Source organism: Spermophilus citellus (assembly GCF_964194105.1).
Source record: "Spermophilus citellus genome assembly, chromosome: 10".
Lineage (NCBI taxonomy): Eukaryota > Metazoa > Chordata > Mammalia > Rodentia > Sciuridae > Spermophilus > Spermophilus citellus.
This window is the reverse complement of record NC_138197.1, coordinates 113,481,803-113,507,548: the sequence shown is the minus strand read 5'-3', so window position 1 is coordinate 113,507,548 and position 25,746 is coordinate 113,481,803. Positions and strand designations below refer to the sequence as shown.

General features: G+C 38.2%; 1 protein-coding gene across 1 annotated transcript in view; it reads right to left on the bottom strand.

Annotated features, from left to right (window-relative positions):
- The window catches only part of CFAP54 (cilia and flagella associated protein 54), a gene marked incomplete at its 3' end in the record, with an annotated part of 282,789 nt that overhangs the window by 1,869 nt on the left and 255,174 nt on the right, over window positions 1–25,746 (bottom strand). The window contains exon 67 of the mRNA XM_081309497.1: window positions 21,913–21,987. Within this exon, the coding sequence (XP_081165623.1) occupies window positions 21,913–21,987 (75 nt within the window). The remainder of the gene's footprint in view (window positions 1–21,912; window positions 21,988–25,746) is intronic.

Genomic DNA, 25,746 nt, shown 5'->3' with positions numbered 1-25,746 from the left:
TTGTATCTCATTGCTATTTAATTGCTCTGAACATTTGATCTATTTTATGTGATGAAAAATCTCATATCCAATTTAATAACATTGAGTAGATGGCTTTCAAAGAAGTGAACAAGGAAAAAAATGGTATTAAAAATATTTATATTTTCTTTAGAACTCTCTTTTGTTGCAGAACCCTTTCCATTATGTAGAAATTGCTTTAACAAAACAAGGTGGCCAAGTTAGTTTTATTTAATATTAGAGTTATCTTTATGACATATTTACTAGATACAAATAGAGCATTTTGGCTTCTGACCCTTTCATTGAACCTCTGTACACAGGTCACCATTGGTCAAAGCAGAAAGATTAACTGGTGAGTTTACTTATGGAGGCCACAGGCCAAAGTTTCACATTAGAAAGATAAAAGCAGTTGTCACCCAGAAGGCACTGATCCCTGTCTGTCCTCAGGAGAATACAAATTATTCTAAAAATGTTAGGAGCCACCCTACCTTTCTAGACACCCAAGCGTTTTAAGCCCTTTGGAAGGTAAGTCTAGTACTTCATGTACTTATGTCTATGCTAGAACATAGTATTCTATATTTTTGTATTGATACACACAATTTTAAGGTAAATTTCTGATTGAAATAAATATATATGTGTGTGTGTGCATATATACATATGCACACACACTCACACACACACACACACATATATATATATATATATATATATATTTCAAAATGAACATATTTATGAAACCATCACACAGATCAAGAAATAGTGAGACTTACCAGGTTACTGGGTATGCATGTGTTTACCCTTAAGACAACTGGACCATAGTTTTCAAACTCACACTCTCTATCAGCAATGTATGAAAGCTCTGCTTATTCCATATTTTTACAAACTTTGATAATTTCAGTTTAATATTTTGGCCATTCTGGTGTTTCGTACGCATTAAGAAACTCATTATGGTCAGGGAGCGGTGGCACACACCTGTAATCCCCAGAAGCTCAGGAGGCTGAGTCAGGAGGATCGTAAGTTCAAAGCTAGCTTCAGCAACACCTAGGCACTAAGCAACTCAGTGAGACTCTGTCTCTAAATAAAATACAAATAGAGCTGGGGATGTGGCTCAGTGGTCGCGTGCTCCTGAGTTCAAGACCCAATATAACAAAACAAAACAAAACAGAAAAAGAAACTCATTATGTTTTAATGTCATGTCCTTGACAACTAATAACACCTTATTTATGGTATAGGTCTCTCCATGAAGTGCAGATTTTTTATGGATACATATGGGAATTCTTAATATATTCTAGGAACTAATCCTTTATTCTCTCTCTCTCTCTCTCTCTCTCTCTCTCTCGCTCTCTCTCTCACACACACACACACACACACACACACACACACACATGCTCCTACACTGTGGCTCACCATTTCACTTAAAGATAGTTTAAATACAGTCCGATTTATAGTCTTTATTCTAGGAATGGTAATTTTTTTTATGTGGGTCCTAATTATGAAATCCTTGCCATGACCGGGGTCATGAAGATAAAATCCTTTATGATATTCTCTGGAAGATTTATTGTTTTATCTTCTGCATGTGCTCCTATGATCAATTTGGAATTGATTTTGAATGCTCTATAAGGTAAGGACTGAGGTGTGTTACTTTTCTATATAGATATTCACCTGACCCAGACTCATTTATTGAAAATGTTTTTCCTTCTGCACTGTATGGAAAAATCATTGTATATGTATGGGTTTCTTTCTGGACTCTCATTCTATTTATGTGTTTGTAGAATAGAGATTCTCTCTTTTTAGCCGCTGAACTCTATTCCGTTTATCTATACTTACTCCAGTTTCATTCTGTGTTCTTGTGGTTCTTTAATAAGACATAATAGCCAAAAGTTTAAGTCCGTCAGCTTTGTTCTTGTTCTAGATGGTCTTTAAATTCTTTGTACACTTATGTAAATTACTGATACTTCTATAATTGATAGCTTTTTAAATTTCACTTCTAGTTGTGCTTATTCTAAATGGAAATAAAAATATATTTGTATTGATTGTACATATAGCAACTTCCTTGAATTTATTTATTCTAAGAGTTTATCTGAAACTACTTTGAGTTTTTTGTGTCTATGAATAATGACAGTTTTATTTCTTCCTTTCTCACACCTGTACCTTAAAAAAGAAAGAAAGAAAGAAAACACCTGTACCTTTTTTGAAATTCCTCCATTTGTCTGGCTAAGAACTTCCATTAGAAGTAATGATAGATATCATTTACATATAATTAACTAACTTTTCAAACCAGGGGAAAGAGGAATGTTTATTTAATGAGTGGTATTGTAAAATTGCTACTATGGCTGTATCCTTACCTTTATTTATATCCTATATTATTTTTGTTACATTTACCTAGATTTTAAATAATTTTGCCACTATTACAAATGAAGTTTAAAAAGATTTTTTCATTTTAAATTATTTTCACTAGAATTAGGAAATCACCTAACCATGGCTAGGGCAGCACTTGGTAAAATCAACATTTTATCAAATACTAAAATAAAAAAAATCACTATCCTCAAAATCATTAAGGCCAGTTTTTTACATGTTAACTTAGGTGAAAACACTGAATTTGTCTCACAGCCGAAGCACATCAATGTTATCAATATTAAAAGAAACTGAATGTTCATTTAAAGTGAGTCCACATAAATTTTACCAAGTGAACATACCCACCAGACCTGGAGACTGAATGACTTGCCCAAGATTCTTTAGCCAGTGAAGGTCAAGGTCAGGATCCATGCCAAGCACATCGACTCCCTAGAACACATTCTTCACCACTCTGCCGCACTGCCTCTCCCCCCGTACCCATCCCTCTCAGGTTCCTCCCGCCTTGTCTGTCCAGCATGGGCAAGTCCAAGACTCTTGCTCCATCCAGCCTCTCTCCCACTCCTAATCAATCCTTCTTCCTATGGGCTCAGCATGTACCCTGGACACTCACATTTCCAGCTTCTGCTTTTGGAAATTTAAGGAAGGTTTAGGATTTTCTTCCATAGGAAATTTCTCAAATAAATTTAAATTTCAGGTAAAATTATGAAACTTTCTTGCATTTAATAAAGAAAATATTGGCAATTGCATAAATGCAGGCTTCTGTGCTTTGTTTTGTTTTTTTATAATTAGTCTTGAATCCAGATTGTCCAGCAGAAGGTACCAAGGAATCCTGATTTCTTTTCTTAGGTTAGAAAAGTCTCCATGGAGGAAAAGGCAGAGCACCTTTTGGCAACTAACTATAAGTTCCTTTAACTAGGTTATACTTTAAGGAGCAATATTAAATAAATGATGATTTTGTCCTCTCAAGACCAAAATAGTAAAAAGAAGGGAAAGTGGGGTGGGGTGGGGGAACCCATTGCAAAAGGGTTCATAGGGATTTTGAAAGCCATCAGCGAGAGCTAAAGGTTATTTGCCAATTCTATATTTTATATGAGTTTTTTCATGAAAACTAGATTATATTGTCATAAAGATTTTATAACTTGCGTTCTGTTATTCCAATATTTTACCTCAATCTAAAGGAAAATTATATTGTCTTCCAAATATTTATGATTCTTCTCAACCCAGTGAGTTTTTATTAAACACCTATTCTAAAACTTCTTCCTACTCCTTCCTACTCCTCTCAGGAGTGTCAGTTGCTTTTTTATTGATTTTTTAAGTGGTAAATAACAACAACAACAAAAAAAATGTGGAGAGGGAGAACAAACTTCCACAAATCATTTAGGTTTGCTTATTCTTATACTGTGACTGGGAAGCAGGAGTTTGAACAACTCTGAGTTTTGTGATATGGATGGATTTAACTCAGTCACCTTTTGAAAACCTTAAAACATAGAGCAAGAGACATGGGGAAAATTTTTAATACCCTCAGGGTAAGAAACCAAATAGTATTTCCATCCAGCACTCTTACATATAAGTTTCTCTATCATGTTTTCTATCTCTTCTTAATATATCGCCTTTTCTGAAGCTAATGATTTATTGAATTTCTTCCCTAGACTGGGGAAAAACACACATTTCAAAGGAGAAAGGATAATATGATACTAGATTACTTAAGAACCAATATCATGAATGACTGGTGACCCATCTAATAGAAGTTTCACATGAGGGAGAACTAGATATATTTGGTTTCACTGTACTTTACACAATTATGAACATCCCTATGCCAGCAATAATCGATATTATTTCCCCCCTCTAACAGAAACAGCACTCAAAGTTTAGGAGGGTGAAAGGGCTTTTATACAACTCTACCAGACCACAGGAAATTTCACACTTTTCTGAGAATAAAATTATCTTTTCATCACTCTAATTTTGTGCTACTAAAACTTTAAATATGACAGAAAATATTTTTTATATGAGATCAAACAGTCATACTGGTGAGATGTAGAAATCTTTTAATATTAAATTTTAAAGAAATAATATTACTATAAAAAGCATTTTACAGAGAACAAGAAAATTGGAAATTAAAGACAAGATGTAGTGGAGGAAGCATTTGTGTAGGGAATTGGTTCAGGTGGCACACTGTCTAGTAGGAAAATAGACCCTTCTTAAATGATCACCGTCACTAGCATTACCACCCTCACTTGACCATGACTGAGCTCTGCTGTGCATGGTGTTTCCTTTTAATAAAGGACAGAGTTCACCTTTTAATAAAGGACAATTTTTGCTCAAATGCATCATCTCATATGTGCAAAAAAACAGATAAACTCCAAACATATCAGCAACAGGAGGGCCCCTGTCTCTCTTCTCACCTTAACATGAATGTTTCCAACAATAGCCTGTTTACTGAAATACATGAAGAGCACCTCCACGTGCCAAGTGTGTTGAGGGAGACCTATGGTCAGTGCAATGTATGCTCAGAAATCAATTTTACATTTTGTTCACTACTTAGAGTTGTGGTATAATAAAAGTTAATATTTGTCCTCATCCCTGAGTTCCTGGCACAGAGCTCCTAAAACACTTGGAATTTGCAGTCTTTTATATGCTAAGGATAGGAGAAGCAATTAAGTTCAATCAAAGCTAATGATGTAATCAATCATGCTTACATAAGGAAACCCCATAAAATCTCTGTTCTGGGTGTTTGCAGGGTAGCAAAGGCCTGGAGGCTCTGGAAGGGTGACATACTTTGAGGGTGAATGGCAGGCCCTCACCCTTGCCCTATGCATCTCTTCCATCTGGTGTTCCCAAGTTATAGCCCTTATAGCAAAGTCATAATCATAAATAAAAGTGGTGGGGTTTTTTTTTGTTTTTTTGTTTTTTTTTTAGTTTTGTGAGTTGTTAAGGAAGGATCCGAGTTTGTATCTGACTGAGAGACACCTTGTTACATCTATTTGCATCAGGCACCTGAAGTGAAGGCAGTCTTGTGGAAATGAGCCCTTAACTTGATGTTCCATTATATTCGGGGTAGTAAATGTCAATAAAATATTTGATAAAACCTTTGGAGACCCAGTTGGTGTTGGAGAATCATAGAACTGTTTACTATTAGGAAAACCCATATGGCAGCCATACCTAGTATTATTCAAACTAAGGCAGAGCTCAGCTAGAGAATGTCTCAGGGTCCTTGACCTTTTCTTCCTAGGCAACCATTTTGCACACATTATCATTCCCACCCCATCCACACCCAGATAAAGCTCTCTACTTAATGCAAAGTGGTAGAGTTGATATAGGTATATGTTTTTCATAGAGAACTATTTAAGGATACAGAAGAGACCTTAATAGTGAAAGTTCAGGCTGTACATATCCTGGCTTATTCTGAGTGCTCAGGACTGAGGCCCAGAATAAGGCACCTTTGAAGTCTGACACAGCAATGTGTAGAAAGAACAGCTGCTTTCTCTCACTGGGAAGGCATTTTCCAAAGAGATGGAATTAGATGTAAGTTCAAGGCTTTTATAATCAAGGGTTAGAAGGAAGAGTTAAAGGAAAAGTTTCCTTGGATAGAGAATTTAACAGAAACGCTTGTATCTGATATCTTGTCAAACTGAACATCTATTCCTCATTCTTTGTGGAGATATATATTCTAATACAGTATTTAAATGTGATTGTATTCCATTTTTACATTATTACCTTTATTTTCAGAGAATGACTTTAAAGCTTTGCATTTCGTGAGCAGCTTCGAGCTTGTCAACGGTTGACAGACACTTCTGTACTCTGGAAAAATACTTTTTCCTGAGACAGGAAAAACTACGTTTATTGAGAACTGGATACAGGCTGGAGTATTTGTGTTTTTTTTTAAAGCTGTTTTTTTTTTTGTTTTTTCATTTGTAAATTAACTGTTATGGGGAGGTCAAAAGAAAAATGGGATGGAACTATGGGTCACACTGTATTAAGTATTTTTAGTCTTGAGTGGGTGAGATGTATATGTGATGTTTTCCTCTTACTTTTTGCTTTAAAAATTAAACTTTAAGCCAGAAAGTATGTTTCAGAGTTACTTTAGATTTCTTTAATTCCAATATGTAAGGATTAATTGTGTGCTCGTATGTACTCATCACTAGTCTTCAGTTTTTAATTTTTTCAGTCCTTGTTGTAGTTTAGTTTCCTGATACTATAGTTTGGATCTTAAGTTCCTCCCACCCCCATGTGGTAAAGGCTTGGTCTTCAGAGAGATGCTACTGGGAGGTGGTGGAGCCTTCAGGAGGTGGGTCCAGTAGGATGCTTTAGGTCATTGGGGGTGTGCCCTCAGAGAGTATCCCAGAGCCTCTTCCTCTTTTTTTTTTTTTTTCTCCCTGACTCACAATGAGGTGTGTGGTTTTGCTCTACTGTAACTCCCAACATGTTGTGTTGCATCTTCACAGGTCCAGAAGTAAGGTGGTCAAAAAAATCATGGACTAGAACCTCCAAAACTGTGAACCCAAATAACCTTTTCACTTCATAAGTTTGTTTTCTGGTGTATTTGTTATAGTGATGGAAAGCTGACAAACCACACCTGGGAAGCAGATTCTAAGATGGAATTGAGTTTTCAAGAAGTTGATTAGGATTAGGGAATACCTCTGGGATTGATACCTGTGGAAAAGGAAAGGAAGCAAGATTAGGCTGAAGGAGAAGATGTACAGAAATGCAATCACAGCAAAGGGTTCAGCTCAACCTTGCAGGGAGCTCTGAAGCTGGGATGGCCCTTCAGAGTTATCTTTAAATGTGGTGGTTGCAGGGATCAGTTCTTGTACCCCCATTTCAACCAGTAATTGGATGCAGTCTTTCCTGTAGGAAGAAGTCATAAACTTTAGATGAAAGAAATTCCTGGAGAGAGTTGAGAGCTTGAGGGCTATCAGCCAGCACATTCCCAGAGCTGGGAAAATAAGTTCTTCAGTCTTGAAAAAGAGGTGCAGATGGCTCAGTGTGGAGGCCACAAGGGTTTTTAATTCAGTGGATAACTATAAGAACATTAAGTGGCAATATGGCAGCATGTGGCCAAAAGAGATTAAAGTAATAATCTAATTTTTATGCCAAATTTCTAGATGCCTCCCTACAAGGTTTTAGTAAAACAAACCTAATATGTTTTCAGTATCATTTCTATTAATCACCATATTTGAGTGCCCTTACGAACATCCCCCTGCCCCCAGAGTGTGAGGAGATTTAGAGATTAAAGAAGAGTAGGAAGGAAATTCAGAAATAATGTCTCCCAGCAAGTATTTATCTTCCTATAAACTTAAATTTGGAAAAATTCAATAATTTCATATTTATTCTAACTTTACTTGAGAATTTCCTGCAGCCTCCCTAGAACCCTCTGTAAAATTTCCAAAAGCAGAAGATGGAAAAGTGTGGTTGTCCAGGGTGCTGAACCTAATGGAAGTCAGGTGGGAGTTGGGAGAGAGGCTGCTTGGAGCAGGGGATTTTATGGGGAGCCTTGGACCTGCCAGTGATTGACAGACAAGGTAGGAAGGTATCTCAGAGAGTAGCTGGGTGCCAGGGGAGAAGCCGAGCCACAGAGTGGCTGAGGAGCCAGTGTGCCTGGGCATGGATCCTGATCCTGACACTGACTAGCTGAGAGACAGACCTTGGGCAAAAGTCACTTAGGTCTTCAGGCCTCAATTTCTAACATGCAAAAATAGACAATAATGAATCCATGTTAACTACAACAGGAATCTGAAGTTACAGGCTTAACTTTCCTATTGCTGCTGTAACAAATTTTACCACAAACTTAGTAGTTTACAACAACATAAATTCATGTCTTATAGTCCTGGAAGTTAAAAATCTGAAATTGATTTAATTAGGTTAAACTCCAACGGGAGTGGCTGCCTGTATTTCTTTCTCATAGCCCCTTTCTCCATCTTAAAAGCTCATCATTCCAATCTCTGATTCCATTAGCTCATCCTCTTCTCTGCTTATCTTTTCAAATCTCCTCCTGAATCCCTCTTAGATGGACTTTTGATTCCATTTAGGGATCATCTGGATAATCCAGGATAATCTCCACATCACAATATTCTTAATTTAATCACATCTGCATAGTGCCTTTGGTCATGCAAGGTAACAGGACTCCCCAGGAAGGCTATTTACTCACCTATCATAATGTGTGAGTGAGATGCTTAGTCAAAGCCAATATCATATACTATCAGTTCAACAGAGGTTTTGTAATTGAAGTTATTGTATTATTTCTATTTAAAAATTCATGGCATTTCTTCAAAGGCCTACTGTGCCACAAATTAGTAGAAGTCACTGAAATATATACTTGTTCTTCTCCAATGCTCCCTATCACATCCTTGCATGTTAGGTTGACCAGCAGGATGTAAGCAAGATGGCTCTTAGAAACAGTCACCTGAATTCACTGTCTGAACTGGGACACACTTCAGAGTGAAAGGAGAGTATGTGAACCGTTATTCTAAATCCACACATGTAAATTGTGACTGTGCCAACATATGAGGAAATAGGGTCACCCTACACAGAAATGTGTGGTGAAATCCTGCAGCCCTCTCTTCTGCATGGGTTTTCTTATGCAGCGCAGGTAGCACAGTTTTGAGTTGAAGGAAAGATGCCGAATCCTCATTAGACTGTGCATGAGAAAGAAAGAAATCTATACTGCCACTGAGATTTGGGGCTTGTTTTTTTAGTGACCACAGCCTGCTCTGTCCTGACTAATGTTCTTGAACTCTGGCAACCTTGGTCTCACTGTATTTCTGAATAAGGGGAAATTCTATCAGAGTCTAACTGCACTTAAAGGTCAGGGCTTGCTCAGCAGCAAAGTTAGAGGAAGAAATGCTGTAGCTGGGTACCCTGTGGCTGGGTTCCTTCCTGCAGGGGCTCTGTGGCTCTGCCTGTGGGCTTTTGACCTGGGACACAAAAATGAAAATTCCAGAGTTCTAACAATACTTGGCATTTCTTGATGATTTTTTATGAGAGAGCTCACTGGGCTTAACTTCTAGCAACTAGGAACTGGAGGTTCTATTTTAGAGCAAAGGCTTTATAAAGAACTGAAGTTTGCGTTTTGTTCCGGGGACTTTGTTGCCTAGAATCAAAGCATGCTGGGCTTTGTCAGCTAGCAGCTCCCACTGCAGCAGCAAACCCAAGGGCAGACCTTATGTGCACAGTGTGGAAAGAAAACTTGCTCACGCTGACTTCTTTATTCCCGTCAGTGCACACCACAAGCAGCTGCAAACCCCTCTTATAAGGCAGCCAGCACTGGCAATTTCTCATAGAAAAGTCTCAGAGTGCAGTTCTCAGAGGCATGTCACACACGTTTATTCATTTCACTTTTTTTTTTTTTTTAGCATTTCTCACTTGAACAATTAGCCTCTGTCAGTTGATAAAGGGATGTGAAGAAGAAAAGGGCAAGAAAAAGGAGAGGGAAGGAGCCAAGAGGAAGAAGGGAAGGGTAGCGGGCAGGAAGACTAGCAGAGTCACTGAGCACTGCATCAAGCACTTTTCTGTTGTGAAAAGGATATGCCTGTTTTCAGTTTTCATCGTGAGTTTTTTTGTTGTTCATCAAAAAACAGTTTAATGGCTCTTTATGAATTGTGCTGAATTGTTTAAAAAGTCCAATCCCCAAAAGGTTACATCCTGTATGATTCCTTTTATATAATATTCTTCAAATGAGGGAAGTACAGAGATGGAAAACAAGCAGTTGCTAGGGGTTATGGAGGAGGTGGGTGAGTGTGGCTAACAAAGGGCAACAGGGACCCTTGGGGTGGTGAACAAGTTTGTTATCCTGACGGTATCACTGTGAAGATACTGTGTGGTGTTGTACCATAGTTCTGCAAGATGTCACCATTGGAGAAAAACGGGTAAAGGGTACACTGGATCTCTCTGTTTTCTCTCTCTCCCTCCTTCCTTTGCTATGCCCTCTTCCACTCGCTACATCTCCAGCCCTCCCTGGATTATTTTTATAACTGCATTGTGAATCTACTGTTAATGTAAAAAGCATGGTTGAAAAACAACACCAAAGATACATCTGTTAAATGGCCATTTACTCTTTGAAAATTAGCAAATATTTAAGAAGGCTAAAGCCACTAATGAAGGGAGTTGCTAATGTTCAAGTGAACAAATGATTCATTTCACTCTATTTTAAGGCTGGAAAAAATAAAGATGACCATGGTGTATGGAATGCCTACCACAGGCCTTGTGCTGTACCAAATGTGTTAAATATGGTTTCTAATGTAGTCCCATATGGGAGTAGTTGTCACCAATTTACAGATAAGGAATGGAAGCCTAGAGAAATAGAGTAACTTGCTCATAGTCTCATAACCAACAGGTGATAGAACCAAAAATGAAACTAGGTTTTTATCCACTAGATACATTGCGTCCCAGACCTTTCTTAGCATCTAATTGACCTGAAGTCTTTTAGGATTCCTAACTTGTCCATAAGGGCAGAATTAGAACTAGAACTAGAACTAGAACTTGTGCCAGGTGTCTTGCCACCACACTATGCTGCCATGTGTGGTTGAGGGAAGACCGTGATGGCATTACCACCTATGATACAGGCAGAATAACTGCAAAAATCTCAAAATAATTAGTGTCCAAAGTAAAAAAGGTAAACGATATGAATTTACACCTGCTTCTGCTTTGTGTGTCTACTTAAATGTAAACAACATTTGTCAAGAGAATTCCCAAAGGTTTTCCAATTGATTTAGCTCTATGAGGGAAAAATCAAAGGCTCTCCTAAAATGATATTATAATTTCACTGTTAAGGTTTGTTTTTTTTTTAAATCAAGGCAAATAATTTAGAAAACTGAATGAAAGACATGAAACTGAACATTTAACCCACGTCTTAACAAAATAGAGAAGAATGAACAGATTTGCTAATGATACCCCTTGTCTCTCGCCTCCTTCTGAGTTCTACAAAGTGACTAACCTCCAGGAAACTCCCTTCTAGATGGCTGTGCAGTTGTATCCAAAATGACACCCGGCTTGGTTAATCAAGGAGTGCACACACTTCTCATTACTTTTATAGCAAAAACATAATATCAGGATATCTTGTTTTAAATTTCATCCAAGCATCATTATACCCCCAAACTGCACATCGGATGAAAGTGGGGCTGGTACTTCAAGCACAGATAATACAAAGGCTCTCAGCTGCTTGATGAACGAGAGTATATTTCACCCTGACACTGTTGCCGGCAAATCTCTGAGAGATGAGCATTTTGGAAATGCTATAAACAGCTTAGCCTTTTCTTAGCATTTTGAAGAGCACATTAATAGCCTGGCCTTTTCTTAAGGGCTTTCTTTTTCCCTTAGCCAAATTTGACAGTTAGAAGTGAACAGTGAGTGGATGGCATCAAAGTCAGCGCTGTGTTTTAGAAGCAGTGTGGAACTGATGTCATCTGGCATTGTCTTCAAAAGAATATAAGAATATTAAGTGGATGGCTCATGAACTTACATACAAAGGATACTCTTCACTTGAGGATGGAATGATAATGTCTCCCAGAAGAAAGATGTAATTCTAGATGCCCATAAAATCTATTCAGACAGCTCTTAGTTGGTACAAAAAAAAAAAAAAGAAAAGAAAAGAAAATGTACAACTCTTAACTAAAAGAAGTTACATTAATATATATTTTTAAATACTTAGTAAATACCCACTATGGAATACATGGAAACTTGTGCTCTGTGCTGTAAGTAACAGTTTAGAGGGTATCAGCAAAAAGAGACCAGAAGGCATGCAGTAAGAAAATAAAACTAGCCAAAGGAAGTTAAATAGCTTAGTGCGACCCTCTAGGATTTAGCATCCTTAGAAAACAGAAGGAAGCTGTCCTACATAAATAGGGGCATGTTCAACCCCATACCACAGCCAGAAAGACTTCATAAGTTATTTCAGAGTATCCTTTGAGAATCCACCTAGTTTATTCCCACCCTGTGAGCATAAACGTACTCAGCAACTCCATGACTATTACCTAATATATTTAGGAAAGATTGCTAACTAATTTAAAAAATAGCTTAAGTAGATCCCTTTGGAGAAGCCCCTGCTCAGAGGAGGAATAGGCCCAGAAATTGGGACTCACTGGATGCTGTCGCAGACTGAATTTTCCTCAAATGATTGCAACAGCAGCTCCTAGCCCACATTCCTTTCTTACAATTTGACTTTGATACTTTCCACCCAAAAGGATACAGTCTATGTCCTATCTTGAATCTGGGTGGATCTGAGACAAGTAGGGAAGCTGTTATGGAATTTTTGATGCTAAGGTATAAAAAATGACAGAAATTTGCTGGTTCTCTTCGGAGGCTCAATCTTGACAACTCAGCCACCGTGTTGTGAAGAGGCCCAACTAACCACAGAGAGAGGTCTCATGTCCTGTTCTGGCCCACAGCCACACTGTGGTCCCAGCACCCAACTGACAGCCAACATCAAGTACCATCCAAATGAGCTTTCAGTGATGCCAGCCACTAGCCATTCAATTATCCCAGTCTTCAAGTCTTCCTAACCAATGCCCCAGATACCATGGAGCAGAGACAAGCTGCCCTACTATGCTCTTCCCAACATGTGACCCACAGAATCTTAGAGCCTGACAAAACTATAGTCATTTTATGCCACTAAGTTTGGGGTGCTTTATTACGCAAGGTTAGCAATTGGAACTGATGACCATGGGAACACGTGATTAGAAGTGATGTGTATAGCCATACCTAGCACTTGAATTACTCCAGCCTTCTGTGACTGTACCCGGAGGCTTCACTGTAGGCATTTATATTCTTCCACTATAGCCGCATACTAGGGGAACAAGTCTATTTACAGGATTTCCTTTCAAGTGAACTCAAGCAGCTTTAGATGATAGTAATGGTAACTATATTGCTTAGTCCATGTCAGGCACTGTTCTCAGAATTTTACATGAGTTAATTCACTTAATCCACATACTGACCCCATGTGAGAGTGGTCAGAATCAAAATGGAGTCACTTGTATCAAACTCAACAAAATAAATAAGACCAAGAAGGTTGTGAGGCAGGGAATCTCATGCACATACGCCTGACAACAAGAATTATCACAAAAGCCTCTGACAGAACCACAACCTGGCACAAAGGCTACCACAGCTTTACACAGAAAATATATCTTCGAGGAAAGTTGTCCAGCAATGGCCTGGTCAGCCTTGGGCCAACACTACCTTTGTTAATGATCCTTGGAACCAAGCATTTTTGTTTAAAAACAAATGATTTTGCCTTTAAAAATCCCCCGTTGCCGTAAACTCCTTGATAGGCCCATTCATACTCTCAGTGAAATGTTCATTACTGAATGAATTTATTGATCCTCTGAGAATTTCTGTTTGTTATTTAGTCGACATCTATGAAATGAAATATTTTTATTCCCATTCTACAATAGGGAAACTCAAGTATTTGGGTTAAACAACTTGCCTAAGGTTATACAACTCAAAACACAGCAGAGCTGGGCTGGGATTTGGAGCCAGGCAATGTGTCCCTCTGCCTATCCATCAACAACCACATCTACAACATCATAAACCCTGACTCTAACTCTCCCTCGGGAACCCATTATAAATCTAGTCCCCCACCTGCATAGCCAAGAGGCCCCATACTGAAAAGTCTGGGCAGGGCTGGCTTCAGGATAATGATAGTGGTCAAAAAGAGGCTCTGGAGTTGGCCACTTTTGACTGTGACAGGTACAGTTCTGTGACTTTGGGCAGGTCTTTTAAACACTCTGACCTCGTTCACCCTCCATCTTCATGCAAAATGATCATCCATTTTAACAACACAAGCCTTCTCAGTATGTAAGCAATAGTCCAAATCCTCGTTCTGGATCGTCAGCTCCTCCAGGCAAGAACTCTGTCTTTGCCATCACCAATTCCTCCATTGAGTCCAACCCAGAGCCTGGCACTCAGTTGCAGCTTGTGTAAATGGAGCTAGGGTTTTTTGTTTGATTTTTAAACATTTCACTTTATTTTTCTCTGCATCCAGGGCTTCTAGGATTTATTCCATTCTCTCCGTCCAAGTAATCAAAACCAAAAATTCAAAAAGTGCTCCTTGAGAAAAATCACAACCACTGAGCTAACTGCCAGGGGTGAGATTTTTACTTTTTGTTCCTTTTGTCAAGAGTCTTTCTAATAAGAGGAAAATACTTCCATGAATGTCCTTGGTCATGTTTGTATTTTCCCAAGGGTACTCTTATCGTTTTGCAATCATTTTTCCAAGCAATTAGAACTTTTAACCATGGGTCACTAGCTTAATTTCAAAGAGGGAATCAATGAATCCCTCTAAAAATATACCGAAGCTCATCACCTTCAGAGCTGTGGCGAGGCTGCCAGGGGAGCCCAGAAGTGGCGCTCGGTTCTCAGGCCTCTTTCCCCACTCTGGACTGTAATTGCTTTTGTGGTTGTCTGTGTCCTGCACTAAACCACAGCTCTCTTGAAGGCAGAGACTGGCTTTTACTTTTGCCAAAGCCTCACACAGTGACTGGTACAGAGGAGGCACTTCACAAATGTTTACTGTACCAATGACTGAAATTGATGGCCCCAAAGTCACTGATAATGGCAGAAGTAGAGCAGCAATCCAGGGCTATCTCTGGAAGATGTATCATGAGCTATTCACTCATTTAACATTTTTTTGAACACCTGCTGGGGACCAGACTTGGGGAAAAGCATTGAGAATAAAAATACAATATGACTCAATCTTATATAAGATCCAATCAGCACTAGTAGAGGAGAGAAAAGTGAAAGTACATCACCATAACACATTTTGATCAACTACTATTGAGTGCATCGAATATAAGCCAAGGGCTTAAAAGAAAAGTAATGAAAAAGTGGTGATCTGAGTTAGGTTAATACAAGTTTAGATGCACTATTGCCCATTTCTATGTGATACCCAGCACAATATAAGGGGCTGGTGTTGTGAGGCAACTGCTTCAGCTAACATGCAGGACTCATAAGAGGTCAGAAGAGATAATAAGGTATAGGCAGTCATGTGATGGAATCCATACATTAGCCGTAAAGATGCAAATAACTTAATAAACTGAGGGATGTTAATATAGTGGAATGGTAATTTACTCACTAGCAAATGATCGATGTCAACATCTTATCATAAAAATATCAAAAATGATAATTAAATAAACAATAGGGATGGGGATGTGGCTCAATGACAGAGCAGTTAGTTATCCAGCCGTGTGAGGTCTGGGTTTGACTCATAGCACCATAAATAAACAAACAAACAATAAATCATGAGCACACTAAATTCAGCCATGTAAAAAGGAATGTACATTAGTAAAGCACATACTAACATGCACTTCACTAGAATTTAACTATCATTATGGATTTTTAGGTTAAATTTACATATTTTAAAGAAACATTGCACAAACTAATTTATGTTCAATAGGAGCTACAGAAATAATGGCAGACATCAGGCTGAGATGCTTTCTGAGACTTGAGGCATTTCTATTTATTATGAGACAAATTCATAGCTATTATAATCCACCACAGTCTCCTGCATGCCATTGACTGTCTCACTAGAACTCTGACTTTCCAGGTACCTCTGTTTCCTTCTTGCATTTGCCTAATAAAATAATTTGCTTCTATTGGCATTTTTCATTCCTATATCAAAAAGCCAAGTGCTGCTTGAGAAAAATCACAAGCCAAGAAGCCTAGTATCATCACAAACATGACTTTTAAATCTCAATGTGGCCCTCAATCTTCTATTTGTCCTGGGACAGCTTCCTTACCCATGGCCCTGGATGATGATTATATTCAAGATTTCACCTTTCTCTCAGACGACTGTGCTCTCCAGCTTCCTGTCCCACTCTACTTAGTTGGGAAAACTAAAACCACTGGCTGAACTTCCCCAACTTCTCCTATTCTTTTCTTATGCAATTACCTGTATCCCTCTCCACCTTGAGATGCCACCTAAAGGCCTACAGGAGGAAGTTTTGTTTTGTTTTTTTGCTTCAAGTATCCCCTCACTTGTGCTATACAGCTCTGTCTGTTCCCTGCCCCCTCCTTATGGCTCTGCTTCACCCTTGGTCCCTATAGGCATCCTCTATGCCCCCTAATTCTTTTCCCAACCACCCCTGCTCTTCAGTTCTGTGGCTCATTCTGGCCATTTCCCTATATTCCTCATGTTGTTTTCCCATGCTCTCAACTCTTCTTAAAGATCAGTCTACTCTAGCGACCTTTTCTTTCTCATCTCACTTTCTCACATCTCACTCCTCAATTCCCAGGAGCACCTGCTTCCACTATTCTATTTCAGGCGTTGCCTTGTCACTCTTTTTTTTTTTTTTTTTGGTACTGGGGATTGAACCCAAGGGTGCTCTACCACTGAGCCACATCCCCGGCTCCTTTTATTTTTTATTTACAGATAGGGTCTCTCTGAGTTGCTTAGAGACTCAAAAAGTTGCTAAGGTTGGCTTTGAACTCTCAATCCTCCTGCCTCAGCCTCCCAAGCCCCTGGGATTACAGGCTTGTACCACCACACCTAGCTGCTTCCACTAGTCTAGTAAGTCATTCCCTGGATGGGTGTTACTTTAAAAAGCAGATCTGGAGATTGGGGACAAAGAGCACTGGAAGAGTACTAGCCTCACATGCACAAGATCCTGAGTTTGAGCCCCAGTTACACACACACACACACACACACACACACACACACACACACAACAGTGTGGGTCCTGAATTTAGGTGGACCTGGATTTGACTCCTGCCTCTTCCACTTATAAGTTCTAAGACCTGAGCATGCTACTTAATTTTCCTGTTCATCAATTTCTCATCTCAACAGTAGGAATAGTAATGGTAACCCACTTCAAAGGGTTTTTATGATATTAAGTGATATAATGTATACAAACACTTAATGATGTCTGCACATGCCATGTGCTCAATAAATATTTATTATTATTATTACTATTAGTAGTAGCATTTGCATTTCAATCACTATTATCACACTGTTAGATACTATACTAGGTCAAGCTAAAAATCCTAAACTAAAAAAACAAAAAAAAAAAAAAACAAAAAAAAAACCCCACAACCACTAAACTTGTATAACTAAGAAGAACTATTTTGCAGTTTCTCTTGATCTAAGATAACCTTTTCCATCTTTAAAGCAGGATCTTCTCCTAGGAACCTACCTCTTCTCCATTCTAGTCTATTCAAATCATATACACTCATACATTAATCATTAATCTGTTCAATTTATAATACTTTCACACATGTATGTGTGAAATTGATAAGGCAAATTGATTTGTATCATGTGTACTAATGAAAATACTTAATTTAGCTGGCAATAGGAACTTTAATCTGTGTTTCCTTTGCAGCTACAAAAGTATCTATACCAATGTACTATAAGCAGCAGATAGTCAATAATTATGATGGACAGGTAGTTGTTTAAAGGACTTAATCACAGTAAGAAGAGAGAATATTTTTAGCATCATGTTTGAATCCTACCTGACGTCTTGTGAAATGCAATAATTCAAACCTACGCAGGCAATTAAAGGAATGCTTTTTATTGCTGCTTGACCAGAAATCATACCTAATAGTCTCTGATACACTGTGATTAATCACTAAGATGGTTAGTATGGGACATTCATTCCCTTCCTTCATGTCCCTGCTATTCTCAGTCTCTTTATGTCACAAGCCATGCATAGCAATATTTATTTTAATTAGGAAGAGCTAATACAAGCAAAGGTAATTTGTAACAGGTATGTTCAGTAAGGAACCAAATTGCACAGCAAGATCTCATACTGGTGACCAAAAGACCTCCACTAAAGCATGTAATTTTGCCTAACAATTTATTTCTTGGGACAAATTCATAAATGCCCAAGTCCTGTCCCAGCACTAATAGGTAAATCTTGCTCTCAGAAGAAATACAGGAGGAGGTTCAAGTGATAGGTACCCTTTCTTGGATCCTTCACCACTGAGATCCCATGTTGGGATCTTGACCTAATCCCTAAGATAGAATAATAATTTTACATTATGGGAAAAGAAAATTATTTCCGTCTTTTATTCTACCTTTAACGTTTGTCAAAACAAATTTGGCTACTAAAACTCTGATTGAAATTAGTCCACAAGGATGAAGCACACAGGGAAGGTAGAGTCATGGTGGAGATGATGATGATAATGACGGTGATGCTTAAATATTTCCTAAACATTTCATTGTAAGCCCTATGACAAAATATTTAACTATATTATCCAACTCACAATTGTGAGAGCTTCATATTATGACCTATGAAAAAAACCCTGAAGCTTAGAGAAATTAAATAATTTGCCCAAGGTCATACCACAAATGACACTCAAGTCTGGGTTTTCAACCCAAGTGTCAGAAACCAAATCCACTGACATCAGTCATCATATATCTTATGATTAACAGTTTTTTTTTTGTGACCTATTGCTAACCATGGGTTGTCTAAAATTAGATTTAGGCTTGGTTTTACTACGTCTGACAGAGTAAGTCTAAATATTTCCATAATAGAAATTAAGCTCCCCATTTACAAAATGGGAAAGGGCCATGAATAGTCAACTGAATTTTCTAAAAGCAAAGATTAAATTACAGATATTTAAAACTCAAAGAAATTCCATTTGATTCAAGAAACAGTAACAGTGAGGTTGGTATACATGGTACCGTGAGAGTTCAGGGATGGAGGGAACAGTGTCACTGTCCCCACAAGCTAAAAGTCTAACAATAAAAAAGGGCACAGATTGTTGATAGCTCTTACTTCAAAGTCCCTTGGAGAAGGAGACATGTTCAGGAGAACACCCTATCTAAGCTGTGGCTCCATTCCCTGATACTCTCTATCAGAGAGGCCTACAAACTTTATAAAATCCCAGAAAATAAATAATTTAGGCTTTGTAGACCACACACTCTGTTATGGTTTAGATATGAGACGTCCCCTGAAAGCTCATGTGTGAAACAATGCAGGAATGGCCAGAGGTGAAATGATTAGATTATAGAAGCCAAACCTCATCACTGGATTAATCCACTTATTGGATTAATCATCTGAAAGGACTCCTGTACTGGGTGGCAACTATAGGCAAGTAGGGGTGGCTGGAGGAAGTAGGCCTTTGGAATTTATATTTTGTCCCTTGGTGCCTCTCCTGTCTCTCGACTCTCTAGCTGCCATGACCTGAGTGGCTTCCCTCCACCACAACATTCTGCCATGATGTTTTGCCTCACCTCAGACTCCAGAGTCGAGTCGGCCGACCATGGAATGGAACCTCAGAAATTGTGAGCCCAAATTAAATTTTTCCTCCTCTTAGCTCTTCGTGTCAGGCATTTTGGTCAGGGTGATGAAAAACTGATTAATACGTGGTGGTCTCTACCCATCTCTGCTGTTATACTAAAAAACTAGCTATGTACCACAAGTGAAAAAACAGGCAAGACTATTCCGATAAAACACCATTTTAAAAAACAAATAGTGGCCCAGATGCAGTTCACAGGCTATAATTTGCCAGTCCCTCCTCTTGTATATTGCTTTATTTTATTTTTTTCCTTTTCAGCACTTAACAAAATTTGAAACTTTCTTGCTTATTAATTGCTAAGCATTTCCCTCCACAAAAATGGCAGTTCCTTGAGAGCAGGATTCTTATTGCTTATCACAGCTGGCTTTCCAGTGCATAGGAGGGATTTCCTGGCATGCAGACTGTTCACTCTAAATATTTGTTACATAAGTTAATGAGCAAATACCACTTCACAAAGAAAAGATACAGATTTACAATGAACATATAAAATGTATTTGGCCTTATTAAAAATAAGAATAAAATAATGACATGCTACTTTTCACTTTTCAGAATTAATAACTGTATAGAGAAGGAGAAGAGGGAGGTAAGGTCTAGTGTAAATAAACGTGTTTGTAAACTGGTCCTCTCATCTACTACAGAGAGCAGAGAAAATTGGTGCAACATTTCTGGAGGGCCATTTGCAATCATATAGCTATATATATATATACATACATACATACATACATACACACACACACACACACACACACACACACTAATTCAAAAAGGACAAAGGATTGAATAGATATTTCCCCAGAAAAGATGTACAAATGACTAAAAATCATATTTAAAGCTTCTCAACATCATTAGTCCCTAAAGAAATGCAAATCAAAATCACAACAAGATACCACTTCACACCCATTAGGATAGTTTTTATTAAAATAAAATAAAAGAAAAGAACAATACTTGATGAGAATATGGAGAAATTGGAATTCTTGTGCATTGTTAATAGAAGTATAAAATTATATAGCTGCTATGGGAAACAGTTTGGGGGTTCCTCAAAAAATTAATACCATGGGGATCCAGCTACTTCACTCCTAGGAATATACCCTAAATAATTAAAAACTAGAACTCCAATAGATACTTGCATAACCATGTTCATAAAAAACTTATTTACAATAGCCAAAATGTGAAAACAACCCAAATATCCATTAATGGATGAATTGATAAACAAATGTTGTATATAGATATAGAGGAATATTATTTAGCCTTTAAAAATGTATAGGGTTAGGAAGGACAGCAGAATGAAACAGACATTATTACCTTATGTACATACATGACTGCATGATCAATGTGATTATACAACATGTACAATCAGAAAAATGAGAAATTATACTCCATATATGTATGACAAAAAAATAAAGAATGAGGGTTGGAGTGGTGGCTTAGTGGTACAGCACTTGTCTAGCATGTGTGAGGTACTGGGTTTGATTCTCAGCACCACATATAAATAAATAAAATAAAGGTCCATTGACAACTAAATAACATTTAAAAAAATAATGATAATTTTTTTAAAAAAGCAATAAAATACTGATACATGTTACAACATGGGTAACTTTGAAACATTATGCCTTACAAAGTAAGCCAGATATAAAATATATATATTATATGACTCCATTTATATGCAGTACCTAGAGTAGACAAATTCAGAGAGATGGAAAGTAGAATAGGGGTTATCAGGACCTGGGAGGGGTTATCAGGAGCTGGTCAAAATTATTTTTATAGGTATATTTTATAATAAATATGTATACATACTTTTTACTCTAAAATTCAATTCCTAAAAATGACCTCTAAGGATATAACATAGAATGGAACAAATATGTATGTATTAGAATCCAAAAATCTCTTTATTCATCAATAATAGTGCCTGACACAACAAATATATAATAGAGACTATTACAAAGGCTTTTTTTCCCACATAAAAATACCTCCATGGCATTATTATTCAAGGAACAAAAGCAAGTTACAGAAAGCATGATCTCATTGATAGAAAAATTCTAAAGTTCATCTCTGAAGGGAGAACATTCTAGATATTTCCAAAGTGCTAATAGGGATTATGATCTAAATGGCAGATTTCAAGTGATTTTAAAATGATCTACTACATAATTTTCTGTACTAACTGAACTTTTTTTCCACAAAGAATATAACCAAAGTAATATGCTATTGTGAACTCATTTTTTCACATTAATTAAGGAAGGTGAGACCCTTGGTACTTGCAATTAGATGTTTTTTGTGTTTTCATTTCCATAGCAATACTACTACTTGTGAATAACCAGATACAATTTGAAAGATACATACCTCAGTTAATGGTGTTGGCTCTTTGTCACTCAAAAACAGAGCTAATATTTCAGAGCAGCATTCAATAATCATGTTCTAGAAACAAGAAGAAGGCAATATAGTGAGGTTGGTATTATTGGTCAAATACTGCACATTTAATGATAAACGATTAGTTTCCTTTGTCTCGTTTTGCATCTCCGAACCCTAGTTCCCAAGATGAGAAAAAGAGGATCAGAATCACCATTTCTTAAATCATCTGGGTTATTTGAAAGGATACAGGATGGTCACAAAATATAAGATCTGCAATTAATCGTGAACAATACATTATTTTAGGATTCTTTCTCTGTAATTCACAGTTAAGATTCATGTCACAGAGTAATAACAAGCAAATAATTCACACCAAACTAAGATTTTAGAAAATCACTTTTCTTCTGGTCCTGGACTCAATCCCTGGGAGGGATTTAAGCAGAAAAGAATAACTGGGATTGGGAAAGAAATAGGAAAAGAAAATGGAAGAGCATGCCTACACTGCCTGTTGAGGACACTGCCATGGCCCCACTGAATGGATATACCAGGTAGCCAGTGGGCCAGAGGTGGCATGGTTTTTCTAGAGGAGGAAACAGATGACAGAGAGAACTTTGTTGCCTGAGGGCCCCAGTGCAGCTTTGGCTCCTGAGTCTCCAGCTCCATTTTCTGTGAGGCCCCCTGTGCCCTGTTCCCAGTCCCTGGCTCTGCACAGGCTTACTTATTGCATGCTGACAAGTTTGTGCCTCCTCCCTCACTTATTTTGCTTGAGCTAGTGTTGTTTTCTTTATGTACAACTAAAGGAGTGGTGGCTATAAATTGTCAGAGATAAGCCATGCCTACCTCACAATGTTGCTAGCATCCAGCCTGACAGAAGCAACAAGTTATTTTTTATGATAGAATTAATATATGCATGTACTAGCATCCAGAATATTACATTGATAAAAGTATTTTCCTGTTTAAATTATAACTGAGCAATGCTGGTTAAAACCTTAAAATAAAGAACCAAACAACAACAGACCTTACAGCCCAAAACCAGGTTATGGGCAAGCTTTAGTAAATGAATACATATGGAAAAGATCCAATTTTAAAATTACAAAACTATAATTCCACTTTAACAACTATTCAAGATATTATAGTAGGTCTGTGGGACACAAAGATGAAGAAAGACAGCCCACTCTCATATAAAATTTACAATTATTAAAAAAATAGATTTATACATATCGAAGTTAAATATCAAGTCAAATATGATCAGATCATATCAGTTGTGACATGTTATAGACAGAAAGGTAGGATACTATTGCATACTAAGCAATTCTTAGTATGAGGAATGAGGAAGGCTTCCTGGAAGAGGTTTGTATGAACGAAAAGAGTAGGAGGCTCTCCTGTGGGATCCATGGTCCCCCAGCGGGAGAGAGCCATGTACGCAATGAGCTTTGAGGTAGCACAGGAATCAGAAATGGTCCTTTCTAGTGTGGTATGGTGGCACATACCTGGAATCCCAATGGCTCAGGACAGTGAGGCAGGATGTTTGCAAGTTCAAAGCAAATCAGTGAGGCCCTAAGCAACTTAGTGAGATCCTGTCTCAAAAAAACCAAAACAAAAAAATGAGCTGAGAATGTGGCTCAGTGGTTAAGCAACACTGGGTTTAATCCCTGATACCAAAAAAAAAAAAAAAAAAAAAAAAGGAAGAAATGTTCCTTTCTGTAGACCTGTACAGGAAGCAAAGCAGTAAGCTTGGTGACAAATAACTGGAGAGGTCAGTTTATAACAGGTCACATAGGAGTGAGGAAAGGAAGTGGACCGAGGGAATAGTGATAGAGATTGACTTAAAAATGTAATTCAGACTACAGTTTAAAGGTGAACTGGCCAAAAGAAGACAAGGGAAAGAGAAATCAGCTATAAGGCTGCTCAGACTGTCTGGGAAGCAAGTGATTTTCACTCAGGATTGTGAGTGAAAGAGGCCTGGTTTGTGGGGCTAAAAGATGGAGGGCAGGCAGGAGGCCCAGCCCTGATCAGGTATATCAGGATGTGGAGCCTTCCGGGCTCCCAGTCCACTTTACCAGACAGTACATCCACTCCTATGCTCCTCCAATTTATCTGTATTTTTATGTCTCTAATTGAGTTCTTAGGACTGGTTAAAGTGTGTTTTCTCTCTATATAAAAATTTCAATAACAGCCATGATGGGTTATTGTCATGATTTTGTCAAGAGCTATCAAGCAAAATGACACTGTCTATATCATTAATCATTATTTCACATAACAGATGAAGATAGCAGTATTACCTGATAAATGCCTTCCACTGCCTGTCTCAACATTTATCAAACAGAAATTTTGTCTCCACAACATTTTATTACTCTGGCATCATGTGAAGTAAACCACATACACATACTGTAAAACTGGCTGATCTGAGGTTGGGCTGTTGAGTACCTCCCATGACCTCACTACCGCAGAGTGAAGACAGGAAAAGCACAGAATGCAATCCTAACCAGAAAGTGGCTGGAGGCGTGCTGAGGTTGGTGGGGGAGCAGGGAGGGTGCAGACGGACCTTTGCTCAGTCCTCAATACTGTGAGAGTGTGGATGTGGAGTGTCCCCCACAAGCTCATGTGGTAAGGACTGTCCACCACAGTGGTGCTGTTGGGAATGGTGGAAACTTGAAGAGACGGGGCCCAGTTGGAGGAAACAGGTCACTGGGGAGTGCTTTTGAAGGGGTTTATTTTCCCCATGCCCCTTGCATGGGCAAAATATGCTCTTTCTCTCTTCCTATTTCTTTCTCTCTCTCTCTGCTTCCCATGAGGTAAGCACATTTGCTCCCCATGCACTTCTGACCATGATTCCTCACCACAAATTCACAGCAATGGGGTTAAGCAACTATGGACTGATATCTCTGACACTGTTTAGCCAAAATAAGTCTTTCCACCTTTTAGGTTTATTTATGTCAGGCATGGGGGATGTCCTTCTGAGTGACTTGGACATATTAAACCCAGTTCTTGGGGTGAGCTGAAATCCTCATAATTTTTCACATGTAATAGGAAAGAAACTTCCCTCTTTTTTCCAGCTTTTAAACTCTGGCTTCCCTCATTACTCCTTCATATACCAATATGGCTGTCTTAGCAAATTGTAGGGGTAGATAGTGGGATGGAGTAGATTCGAGGTGAGATGTTGCCCCTGCCTCCTCCTAACCTCCAGACCTCAGCTTGACTTTCCACAGTCCTTTCCTAGAGAACAAAGTTCCTTCACTATTCACTCAACATCTGTGGACTGCCTCCAACATGCCATGGAGTGGTAACAAGATATTAACAAGACACAAAGAGAGTTTTAAGGAGCTCTTGTTCTAGTGAGAGGAACAGGGGAGACAGACTCCTCCAGCACTATGTGGTGTGGGCAGAGAGGAAGCAGCACTTATTCCACGGATCTCCCCAGACCCACCTACCACTACATTCCCCCTACTCTTCTTCCACAATAGATATCTTACCGTCTCCTGAATATAAGATTTTGCTCTGTGACTTCATAACTCATCTCTTGCTCTATTCTCAGTCGGGAATGAGTTTCTCTACAGGTATCCAACTAGAAGTTTCACAAATAACTACTGAAGAAGCACTAGGTATCTATGATACAAAGATCAATAAGATATCTAAGCAAAGGAATTCACAGTCAAGAGAAAAGAAGAGCTGTATAAATGGCTAATTACTAAAGCAATACAGCAAGGGCATAGGATATTTTGGGATAAGAGGAAAAGTAACTTTCTTTTCAGTCTATAGGAGTTATTAGAGAATGCCATTTGAGCTATTTAATAGTACATTATCTTGCTTAGCTTTCTCTCTACACAC